Raw genomic sequence first — 13,008 nt, 5'->3', positions numbered from 1 at the left:
ATTGGTCGGGGCTCGGGTTTCGGCTCCTCATTGATTGGTCATAAAGCGCTCCCCCCGGCAAACTGGCGCCGTGCTCTGATTGGTCATCGCAGGGCGCGGGCCCGCGGCGCGGGGTTTTGGTGCGCGGCTTGCGGCGTTGCCATGGATTCCAGCCGTGCTGTGGTTATAGCAGGAGAGACGAAGCTGCAAGGCCGGTAAGTTGGTGCTCACAACAGCGACTGAATAAACATCGGCAAACGTCTACATTTTGTATAATATCTAGGGTATGAGCTTATATTTATGTTGAAAATGGCGTCTTAAATAAATCAGTTTACTGTACTTTTATACCCGAGAGAATAACTCGATAATGTCAACTGCAATGCAAAGGTAATCTTATAGAAAGATCAGTGGCAACCTATGACATTTATCGTTGATCCTGGTTGTTAAAATCACAAGTTATTGGAGACATAAAACTTATTTAAACGTTCTAAACTTACTGTAATTACTGTAAACTTAAATAGAATTGCATGATCAAGCTATACTGGGTCTCTAATTTCAAATTAAAATATACTTTGAATGATACTGTTCTATAAAGTGTAACAAAAATACCCAGTGGTCAGACTTGATTACCCAGTTATTGAAAACATGAATTAAAAAGTTTCAATTTAAAAAAAAAGTAAATTATCTTGTGTAAATTTAAGCAGGATTACATAGCCAGCCTATACTTGATGTGTGATTTCAACCTAAGAAAAAAGTTGATTTTACTTACATGATCCTGTTATATAAAATGCAAACTACAAATATAATGTATTTCATATAACTTGTTAGTATCTTATAAAATACACAGAAGCAGATTTGAGTTATATGTATAAACTTGAGCTCATCCAAAACTCTGCTGCCTGTATCCTAACTTGCACCAAGTCCTGTTCTCCCATCACCCCTGCGCTCGCTGACCTACATTGGCTTCTGGCCTGGGAACGCCTCGATTTTAAAATTCTCATCCTTGTTTTCAAATCCCTCAGTGGCCTCATCCCTCCCTATTTCTGTAACCTCCTCCAGCCCTACAACCCTCCAAGGGTAAGTAAGTAAGTTTAGAATTTTTAAATAAGTTTCATGTCTCCAATAACTTGTGATTTTAACAACCAGGATCAACCCTCTGCGCTCCTCCAATTCTTGCCTCCTTGCGCATCCCCGATGTTAATTGCTCCACCATTGTCGGCTGTGCCTTCAGCTGCCGAGCCCCTAAGATCTGGAATTCCCTCCCTAAACCTCTCCACCTCTCTCTCCTCCTTTAAGACACTCCTTAAAACCTACCTCTTTGACCAAGCTCAAAGGGTTGTGAATCTTTGGAATTCTCTACCCCTGAGGGCTGAGTCATTGAGTATATCCAAGGCTGAGATAGATAGATTTTTGGACTCTAGGGGAATCAAGGATATGGTGATTGGGTGATCAAAATATGAGGTCAAAGATCAGCCATGATCTTATTGAATGACGGAGCAGGCTCGAGGGGCCTCTCCTGCTCCTATTTCTTATGTTCTTAAGCTTTTGGTCACCTGTCTTAATACCTCCTTATGTGGCTCGGTCAAATTTTGTTTGATAACGCTCCTGTGAAGCACCTTGGGATGTTTTACGACGTTAAAGGCGTTATATAAATGAAAGTTGCTGTTGTTGCAAATGCACAAGGTATTCTGATTAAAATTGGTGCGCTCGCGCCACAAATTGTTATGGGAATATGCTATAATAACATCAGTAGAGATGTAGCTTAGGTTAGGGTAGGAGTGGATGCTAAACACCCCAGGTTATAAATTATTGAAGAGGGATAGAGCAAAAAAAAGAGGAAGGAAGGCAGTATAAATGAAAGATCCCACTACAGTACCATAACATAGATCATAGGGGTGATATAGAGGATGTTGCAAAAGCTGAATCTTTGTTTAGAGTTAAGGAATAAGAAGAGAGCTGTTACTCTATTGGAAGTTTATTATAAACTGACAAACGGTGGAAATGAGATAGAGAAGGTGATATGTAAACACATTTAAAGAAATATGCTGAAATAACAGGCCACAATAATGAATTACTTTAATTATTCAAAGATAGACTAGGTAAAAGTAATGTAAGTGGTGGAGAAGAGGAAGGATTTTACAATGTGTCCTGGACTGCTTTTTAGATCAGTATGTTTTTAGTTCTGTAGAACAACAACAACAACAACTTACATTTATATAGCACCTTTAACGTAGTAAAATATCTCAAGGCACTTCACAGGAGCGTTACCAAACAAAATTTGACACCGAACCACATAAGGAGATGTTAGGGCAGGTGACCAAAAGCTTTGTTAAAGAGGTAGGTTTTAAGGAGTGTCTTAAAGGAGGAGAGAGAGGTAGAGAGCTGGAGAGGTTTAGGGAGGGAATTCCAGAGCTCAGAGCCTAGGCATCTGAAGGCACGGTCGCCGGGAATGCGCAAGAGGCAAGAATTGGAGGAGCGCAGAGATCTCGGAGGGTTGCAGGACTGGAGGAGGTGACAGTGATAGGAAGGGGAGAGGCCATGGAGGGATTTGAAAACGAGGGTGAGAATTTTAAAATCGGGAGCCAATGTAGGTCAGCGAGCACAGGGGTGATAGGGGAAACGGGAATTGGTGCGAGTTAGGATACGGGCAGCAGAGTTTTGGCTGAGCTCAAGTTTATGGAGGATGGAAGTTGGGAGGCCCGCCAGGAGAGCATTGGAATAGTTGAGTCCAGAGGTAACAAAGGCATGGATGAGGGTTTCAGCAGCAGATGAGCTGAGGCAGGGGTGGAGATGGACGATGTTACGGAGGTGGAAGTAGGCGGTCTTGGTAATAGAGTGGATATGTGGTCGGAAGCTCATCTCAGGGTCAAATAGGATGGCAAGGTTGCGAACGGTCTGGTTCAGCCTCAGACAGTGACCAGGCAGCAGGATGGAGTTGGTGGCTAGGGAACGGACTTAGACGTTGTGGATCTAGTTCCAGCAAATGAAATGGGGCTAGTAGATAATGTATGGGTAGGGGAATGTCTAGAAAGCAGCAACCATAACATATTTAGGTTCAATATAAAAATTGAAAAGGAGAAGGAAGCGTCAAAGATAAATGTACTTAACTGGAAAAAAAGCAAATGTCAACAGCCAGTAGTCGTGGTCCATATTGGTACCAACGACATAGGTAAAAAAAGGGATGAGGTCCTGCAAGGTGAATTTAAGGAGTTAGGAGATAAATTAAAAAGAAGGACTTCAAAGGTAGTGATCTCAGGATTACTACCAGTGCCACGTGCTAGTGAGTACAGGAACAGGAGAATAGACAGGATGAATGCGTGGCTGCAGGGATGGTGTAGGAGGGAGGGATTTAGATTCCTGGTACATTGGGACCGGTTCTGGGGAAGGTGAGATCTGTACAAGCGAGATGGGTTAGACCCGAGCAGGACTGGGACCAATGTCCTCGTGGGGGTGTTTGCTAGTGCTGTTGGGGAAGGTTTAAACTAGAGTGGCAGGGGGATGGGAACCTGAGCGGGGAGTCAGAAGGGAATAAAGTTGAGAGCAGCAAGAGAGGGGACGACCCAGGGGAAATCTACAGTACAAATAGTTGTTCAAGAACAAATGAAAGGGAAAAGCGTAGAGCAGCAGAAAGAAAGTGTACTTTAGGCACGACAGATAAAATAAAAACTAGAAGGCGTAAGGCGATTAACCCAGCATCAAAGCTGAAGGTCAGGCTAAGGTGTGTGGCCCAACTAAGAGTTCTATATACAAACGCACGGAGTATAAGGAATAAATTAAATGAACTACAGGTTCAAATTCAAATTGGAGGGTATGACATGATAGCTATTACTGAGACTTGGCTGCAGGATGGTCAGGATTGGGAACTAAATATACCAGGTTATAAGGTCTACAGGAGAGATAGGGAAAATGGAAGAGGGGGAGGAGTAGCCTTAATGATTAGAGATGAAATCACTTCAATGATAAAGGAGGATATAATGAGAGGTAAGCAGCCAACAGAGACCTTATGGGTTGAATTGAGAAATAGGAAAGGATCTAAGACTATAGTGGGAGTTGTATATAGGAGCCCTGGCAGCAGCTCTGAAGTGCTAGATTGTATAAATGCAGAGATTAGACAAGCGTGTAAGAAAGGCATAGTGGTCTTAATGGGGGACTTTAACCTTTACATAGATTGGGAAAAGCAGACTAGCAACTGTCAGAAAGGTAGTGAATTTCTTGAGTGTGTCCGGGATAGTTTTCTACAGCAGTATGTCCTAGAGGCAACAAAGGGGTAAACCATACTAGATTTAGTAATGAGTATTGAACCAGATTTAGTTAACGGCTTAACTGTGCGTGAACATCTATCCAATAGCGATCATAGCATGATCGAGTTCAATGTAGTGTTTGAAAGGGAAAAAAGTGAATCAGCTGCTAAGATTCTAGACTTGGGCAAGGCTGACTTCAATGGGATGAGACAGAGACTGTCCACAGTAAACTGGGCAAATCTGTTAATGGGTAAAACGACGGATGATCAGTGGGAAATGTTTAAAGAAACATTTAACGTGATACAGAATCGGTTTATACCCCTGAGGGGCAAGAACTCTACTTGCCAAAAAAAACAGCCATGGACAACTAAAGAGGTAAGGGACAGTATAAGACATAAGGGAAGGGCATACAAAAAGGCAAAAAATGGCACAGATCCTGGTGAATGGGAAAGATACAAAAATCAACAAAGGGTCACAAAACAGATAGTAAGAGCTACAAAAAGAGAGTATGAAAAGAAACTCGCAAGGGATATCAAAACCAATACGAAGAACTTTTATAGTTATATTAGGAAAGAGGGTGGTCAGGAGCAGTGTTGGCCCCTTAAAAACTGAAAGTGGGGATATTGTCATTGACAATGTGGAAATGGCGGACGTGTTGAACAATTACTTTGCGTCAGTGTTTACAGTAGAAAAGAGGATAGCATGCCGGAAATCCCAAGAAAACTAATATTGAATCGGGGACAGGGACTCGATAAAATTAACATAAGTAAAGCAACAGTAATGAAGAAAATAATAGCACTAAAGAGTGACAAATCCCCAGGACCAGATGGTTTCCATCCCAGGGTTTTAAAGGAAGTAGGTGAGCAGATTGCGGATGCCCTAACTATAATCTTTCAAAGTTCTCTAGATTCAGGAACTGTCCCTCTAGATTGGAATATTGCACATATCACTCTGCTTTTTAAGAAAGGAGAGAGAGGGAAACCAGGGAATTATAGACCAGTTAGCCTAACATCTGTTCTGGGGAAAATGCTGGAGTCTATAATTAAGGATAGGGTGACTGAACACCTCGAGAATTTTCAGTTAATCAGAGAGAGCCAGCATGGATTTGTGAAAGGTAGGTCGTGCCTGACAAACCTGATTGAATTTTTTGAAGAGGTGACTAAAGTAGTGGACGAGGGGAATGTCAATGGATGTTATTTATATGGACTTCCAGAAGGCATTTGATAAGGTCCCACATAAGAGACTGTTAGCTAAGATAGAAGCCCATGGAATCGAGGAAAAGTACGGACTTGGTTAGGAAGTTGGCTGAGCGAAAGGCAACAGAGAGTAAGGATAATGGGAAGGTACTCACATTGGCAGGATGTGACTAGTGGAGTCCCGCAGGGATCTGTCTTGGGGCCTCAATTATTCACAATATTTATTAACGATTTAGATGAAGGCATAGAAAGTCTCATATCTAAGTTTGCCGATGACAGAAAGATTGGTGGCATTGTAAGCAGTGTAGATGAAAACATAAAATTACAAAGCGATATTGATAGATTAGGTGAATGGGCAAAACTGTGGCAAATGGAATTCAATGTAGACAAATGTGAGGTCATCCACTTTGGATCAAAAAAGGATAGAACAGGGTACTTTCTAAATGGTAAAAAGTTAAAAACAGTGGATGTCCAAAGGGACTTAGGGGTTCAGGTACATAGATCATTGAAGTGTCATGAACAGGTGCAGAAAATAATCAATAAGGCAAATGGAATGCTGGCCTTTATATCTGGAGGACTGGAGTACAAGGGGGCAGAAGTTATGCTGCAGCTATACAAAACCCTGTTTAGACCGCACCTGGAGTACTGTGAGCAGTTCTGGGCACCGCACCTTCGGAAGGACATTTTGGCCTTGGAGGGAGTGCAGCGTAGGTTTACTCGAATGATACCCGGACTTCAAGGGTTAAGTTACAAGGAGAGATTACACGAATTGGGGTTGTATTCTCTGGAGTTTCGAAGGTTAAGGGGTGATCTGATCGAAGTTTATAAGATATTAAGGGGAACAGATGGGGTGGATAGAGAGAAACTATTTCCGCTGGTTGGGGATTTTAGGAGTAGGGGGCACAGTCTAAAAATTAGAGCCAGACCTTTCAGGAACGAGATTAGAAAACACTTCTACCCACAAAGGGTGGTAGAAGTTTGGAACTCTCTTCCGCAAACGGCAATTGATACTAGCTCAATTGCTAAATTTAAATCTGAGATAGATAGCTTTTTGGCAACCAAAGGTATTAAGGGATATGGGCCAAAGGCAGTTATATGGAGTTAGATCACAGATCAGCCATGATCTTATCAAATGGCGGAGCAGGCACAAGGGGCTGAATGGTCTACTCCTGTTCCTATGTTCCTAACATGATTAAAAGGGAACTAGCCCAGATAAAATGGGGGAAAAAAATTCTCGCTGAAACTGTGGATTAACAGTGGAATCGTTCAAATTGGAAATAATCAGAGAACAGTCTAGACACATTCTCAGAAAGGGATTACAGCAAAAGCTGATGTTCCGTGGCTGAGTACAGAAATTAAAATTAGACTTAAAAGAGGCATATTGCAAATCTAGGGCTACCATTAGAGAGCATAGAAAATATAGAGGGGAAACAAAAAACAATTTAAAAGGCTAAGATGGCTATGAAGAAAGACTGGCAGGTAACAAAGAGAAATTGTAAAGGATGTTATAAACACAGAATGAAAATTAAAACTTTTTTTTTTAAAAAAGGGTAGGGTCAGTTCGAGAAAGAAATCTTCTCAGAGGATGGAAGAACTGCAGAGATACAAAATGAGTACTTTGCCTAGGTTTTCACAGAACAGAGTGATTGTGCAAATGAAAGGATACAATGAAAGAGGTACAATGACTTATGATAACCATAGTTGAGGAAATAGTACTGAGAAAATTGGTGGAACTCAAAGTGGAAAAGTCATCCACTTTGAGTTACATTTTTGGGTCTTTTTACCTTTTTGGCTTCTGTACTTTAGACTATTCTCAGATGTCAGCTTTGGCTCAATGGCAGCACTCTTGCCCCTGATTCTCCAAATCCTTCTGTACTTCCAACAAACACTACGTTCAGATTCTTGAGTTATATGACCACAATATAGTTCCGTCAGGTTATTGTTTGCCAACAAATATTTAAGAATTTAAAAAACAGTGCTGTTAATATCTCCATAATCCTCAACCCTCCCTTCTCAACAGATATCAAACCAGCTCCCATTTTAAAATTATCAATAAAACAAATCAATACTCCACATTAATGCCAAGAAAATGTGCATGCCTTCAACCAGCTGCATTTCCCAAAATGATTTGATGGGTACCCAAGCCTCTTTCCACAACATAGTAAGCTGTGTTGTCACAAAATATTCAGCAAAGCTACTTCATTTTAGCAGTTCAATATTAGGAACTGTTAAACTTGTTTACTTTGTGCCTGACCATTGAGCTGGTTTGAGCCAGTAATAAGTTAATTAATTAGTTATATAAGGAATGTGATTAGCTCTTCCCTGATTGGCTGGCTGGTTTGTCCTGTGACAGTTGGGGTATTGTGTAAGTTAAGGCAGTTTCAGTTTGAGTTTAGTAGCAAGAGATTGTGCCTCTTTTGTCTGGACTGATAGAGTGGGCAAGAGTCCAATGCCATCAGGACAAAAACTTTAATAAACTAACAAGTGCCTCCCTCAAGAGGAGGGCATCTGTAATACAGGAGACCCAGTTAAACTAAAAGTGGCTGCATAAATGTTAAAACAAGATTTGGTTATCTATCCTGATAAAGCAAGTTATGTCCAGTGGTGCCCACCAGTTGCAGAAAGCTTCTAGCAAAACTTGCTAAAGTCTAGAAGAGCGTGATGTTTAGCTTTAGAAGAAGTTCAACCTTGTGGTGCAGTTAGCCTACAATTACATTTGAGCGGTTGAAGCACGAACAGAGAGGGTAAATGAGGGCAATGCAGTTGATGTGGTTTATATGGATTTTCAAAAAGTGTTTGATAAAGTGCTACATGGTAGGCTTGCTATTAAGATTGCAGCCCATGGAATAAAGGGGGCAATAGCAACATAGATACAGAATTGGCTAAATGACAGGAAACAGAGAGTGGTGTTGAACAGTTGTTTTTTGGTCTGGAGGGAGGTGTACAGTGGTGTTCCCCAGGGGTAGGTGATGGGACCACTGCGTTTCTTGATATATATTAATGACTAGGACTTGGGAATACAGGGCACAATTTCAAAATTTGCAGATGACACAAAACTTGGAAGGGTAGTGAACAGTGAGGAGGATGGTAATAGACTTCAGGAGGATATAGACACTCTGGTGGCATGGGCGGACATGTGGCAGATGAAGTTTAAGGTGATGCATTTCGGTAGGAAAAATGAGAAGAGGCAATATAAACGAGAGGGCATAATTCTAAAAGGGGTAGAGGAACAGAGGGATCTGGGGGTGTATGTGCACAAATCGTTGAAGGCGGCAGGGCAGGTTGAGAAAGCGGTTAAAAAAGCATACGGGATCCTGGGCTTTATTAATAGAGGCATAGAGTACAAAAGCAAGGAAGTCATGGTGAACCTTTATAAAACACTGGTTCGACCACAACTGGAGTATTGTGTCCACTTCTGGGCAATGCACTTCAGAAAGGATGTGAAGGCCTTAGAGAGGGTGCAGAGGAGATTTACTAGATTGATTCCAGGGATGATTACGTAGATAGACTGGAGAAGCTGGGATTGTTCTCCTTGGAACAGAGAAGGTTGAGAGGAGAATTGATAGAGGTATTCAAAATCATGAAGGGTCTGGACAGAGTAGATAGAGAGAAACCATTCCCATTGGTGGAAGGGTAATGAACCAGAGGGCATAGATTTAAGGTGATTGGCAAAAGAACCAAAGGTGACATGAGGAAAAACTTTTTTACGCAGCGAGTGGTTGGGATCTGGAATGGACTGCTCGTGCATAGAGCCGGCGCGGACTCGATGGGCCGAATGGCCTCCTTCCATGCTGTAACCTTTCTATGATTCTATGATATTATTCAACTTTTAAGAGAAGACAGTTTAATTTAGTCTGAGGGGACAGCTGAAGGCTCTAATAGCTGCACAAAGTGGGAAGTCTTGAATGCTTCATGTATCCAGGATGACCACGTGTGGGAAGTGTCTCTGACTGTAGAAATAGCGCATCCAGCAATTTTTCTGTCACAGTAAAATCTCTCCAAATCTACTTTTGCAGTCCAGTGCTCCCAACAATATGTGGAGGGTATTTTGGGCTATGTGACTGCATTTTTTTGAAATACACTCCCTGCAATTATCATTGAGAGAACCGGATTGTGGAATCATCCTTTGTTCACTTAAACTATAGAAAACACCCAAGGAGTACTATGAGGGATTATGTGCCTTCAAACTTGGTTTATATCTGGAGCGATAATTTTGAGCTGTATATCACTGGCAGTTACAGGTCTGTTGCTGGTGATGCATTTTGAGGTGATGCTTTAAATGCATCACACAAAAAACCTTCGTGCAACATTAAAATACATTAGCTTAAGTGCAATCCCCCCCTCCCGCCGTAGTGTATGGATACCAGAATGTAAATAACCTAGTGAAAACACTGGGCCTAAAACAAATCTACTCCCTGGACTGGTTACATTTGCTCTTGGTATAAACAAGATGCACAACAGGCTTTGAATTTTTGCTGAAAATTAACCACAGAGTTTGGCCTTGTGAAGTGTGTGTTTACTATTATGCAATGGTTTGTTTTTCAGTAAACCAGAGCCCCGTTGTGTATCTAACATCAGCAATCTCTCATCTTAGTCAGAAGATTGTGGGTGCAAGTCACACGCCAGAGACTTGAGCACTCTATCTAGGCTGACACTTCAGTGCAGTACTGAGGGAATGCTGCACGATCGGAGGTGACGTCTTTCAGATGAGACGCTAAACTGAGGCCCTGTCTGTCTTCTCAGGTGGATGTAAATGATCCTATGGCACTATTCGAAGAATAGCAGAGCGGGGTTCTCCCCAATGTCCTGGCCAATATTTATCCCTCAACCCAACATCACTAAAGCAGATTATATTGTCATTCACTCATTTCTGTTTATGGAACCTTGTTGTGCACAACTGGCTGCCATGGTTCCCTACATTACAATGGTGACTACACTTCAAAAATACTTAATTGGTTGTAAAGCGCTTTGGGACATCTTGAGGTTATGAAAGGTGCTATATAAATGCAAGTTCTTTTGTCTTTAATATGTGCAATTTTTAAAAATTGAAGCTGTTAAAGTTAGTTATAATCCTTTTTCAATGAAGTAGGTGTTGGTACTAAATTAACATTCTGAATCTACTGTCTACAATATGTGTAATGGTTTGTTTACTCTGAAAGCAGAGTTTCTGTTTCTGTTATAAATGTTAGATGAGACGAAAGGCACAAGATGGTCTCTTAATACTCAGCATTTCATTTTAATGTTCAGAATCTGGATTTGAATCAAATCTAGATAGAAAGAGAATACTTTTATTCCATCTGTCAATGAAAGGCCCTAATTGAAATTAGTTTGACTTGCCTTGCCTCAGTCCCCAGTAGCTGTTCGTCCGAAGCACAAACTGTCTAATTAGGCATGAATTGACATTATTTCACATAGACTGATGATATCTACTGTGAGAATGAGAACATTCACATTGCTTCAGTAAAGGACTGAGTTTGGAAGTAGGCATAATATCGTAGCAGCGTAGAGAGTTTAACTCTGACTCTTGCTGTACCTGACATGGGAATGCTCAATGTTGAAATCACCAAAAGAGTGCTCTACTCCTCATCTCAAATCCCTCCCCTGAGGAAAACTCCAAAAAAAAAATAACAAAGGTATTAAAGAAAGTAAGATTAAATAATTTTATTCCATTTTATTTTCTGGGAGATTCTAGTTTGTTGAGATCAAAGAGATTGAAGATTAGTTCAGTGAACTATTTCCCAAAGTAATGCTAAAATTGAAAATCTAATTTGCAAATTTTTATTTTCCAGTGGTAATATAAGTTTGGTAGGATGTCCTCGTGCCTCTACGAATGTCTGTGTGAAGCAGGACTGGAACAGTATTACACTCAATTTACTGCAATGGGTTTTCTGAAATCACAGGAGCTGGTTAAGCTGACCATGAATGATTATTCTGTGCTGGGGATACACAATATGCATGATCAAAAACGTTTGTTCCAGCTCATTCAAATCATAAAAGCTGTACAAGAAGAGGAACATGGTGCCAGTGAAAATACAGAACGTGCCCAGGCAGGTTCATTTAATTTCTTTGTGGAGAAAGTTAAGCCTGGCCCTCGACGACATTTGGACTTTGAGTCATTATGTAATAACAAAAGGCACCACTTCAGTCAGGTGCCTGACCCCAGTAGTTATCCTCAGATATCATCCTGTGCAAATCAACATCGGGATACTGCTTCTAGATTGTTGAAACCTCCTTCTCCAGTTGACCAACTATCTGCCAAATTATGTCTAAAGGATATGCACTCTCTTCCTGAGAGGGAAGATGGTCACCCAACAATGTTCTTACCAAACAACGCATGGGTTTGTGACAATAGTGAAATCCAAAACACACAAATGATTTTGCACGTTTCAGGATATAATTATGGACTACCACATGCTCTCATAAGGTATCGTAATGACTATTTCAAGATTAGATCATGCACTATTTTTTAGGTTTTACAGCTCTTACAAAACTCATTCTTTTTATAGTAAACCTTTGAATGAATGTAATTATATTACATTATGAAAAATAAAATCCACAATATTAAGCAACAGTGGATCACCACACTGAACATGGGATTGATGCTATCTACTGGTACTATGTGAATTGAGTTTGAGCATTCAAGGCCTCCTAATGCTTCTGACAGCCAGCGAGATCAGAATGAACATGTATTTTCCTATTGCTTTGGTAGAATAGTCTGTATGTATTAAATATATTTTCATGATATTATCTCCACTTAAAATGTAGTATGATGTCAAAAAATATCACATTGGACTTCCCTGATGACTTGGGGCATAGGGCTTCTGGATCCTATTGGGTCCGTGAGGGGATTCCAAGGGGTCTGCATGGTCATCAGATTTCCATCTGTCATTAGATTTCTTAATCTGGTGATTTACTAGCACGTTGTTTCTGTCACTGTATATTAGCCATAAACATTTTCTGTAATAATAACATTGTTTTTCTTTTGGGTAGCTAACATGGTCTTTTAGATGCTATGACAGTAGGTCCTTGGGAGAGGGTCATCATTTGCATGCAAGTGCCCAATACTGAAAAGTGCAGCTCTTGGTCTGGTACTAAGCTATACAGACTAGAAGTTGCTAGGTCCCAGGTCTGTGCAAAAGGACAATCTTTTTTACTGATTTTTTAAAAAAGTGTCACTAACGGGTACATCAGTTTGGTTATACATTATTGTAGCGAAATGGGAACTCCAAAAAGATACTGGCTCTGAAAATCCAAAGACCAGACAGTACACTTCTAATCTAAGTCTGCTGGGCATGCAGCAGAGGGGGCAGGAAATCAGCAGGAATCTAGATATGCACTGGAGCCTTGCAGGACAGAACCTCCATTCACCCCAAACATGGCCCTTGATATCAGAGCAGGCAGAGGGAGTTCCATGCTGGGAATTTCTTTGGCCCTGGCCTCCCTACCGCTGATGGAGAACTCTACTTCCTCATGACTGAGTTGCTCCGACATTCAGAGCTATAAATAGATACTTGAGAGGAAGTGATTCTGACGCTTTTTCTACCTTGCTTGTCTTGCAACATCTTAAAAAAATTTGTTCTTGAGATGTGGAT

The 13,008-nt window shown here is 41.0% G+C and overlaps 1 protein-coding gene across 2 annotated transcripts in view; it reads left to right on the top strand.

The window, feature by feature from the left end:
• LOC137321897 (kinesin-like protein KIF24) overlaps positions 1-13,008 on the top strand; it is a 74,951-nt gene that overhangs the window by 602 nt on the left and 61,341 nt on the right. The window contains exons 1-2 of one of the 2 annotated variants that reach the window (XM_067984743.1): positions 139-194; positions 11,206-11,840. In XM_067984743.1, the coding sequence (XP_067840844.1) occupies positions 11,227-11,840 (614 nt within the window). In that variant the 5' untranslated portion in view covers positions 139-194; positions 11,206-11,226. Of the gene's footprint in view, positions 1-138; positions 195-11,205; positions 11,841-13,008 lie in introns of those variants that run through there. The other variant, XM_067984751.1, reaches the window with a different exon arrangement.

The sequence above is a fragment of the Heptranchias perlo genome, chromosome 1, assembly GCF_035084215.1.
Source record: "Heptranchias perlo isolate sHepPer1 chromosome 1, sHepPer1.hap1, whole genome shotgun sequence".
Classification (NCBI taxonomy): domain Eukaryota; kingdom Metazoa; phylum Chordata; class Chondrichthyes; order Hexanchiformes; family Hexanchidae; genus Heptranchias; species Heptranchias perlo.
This window is presented reverse-complemented; position numbering and strand designations above follow the sequence as displayed.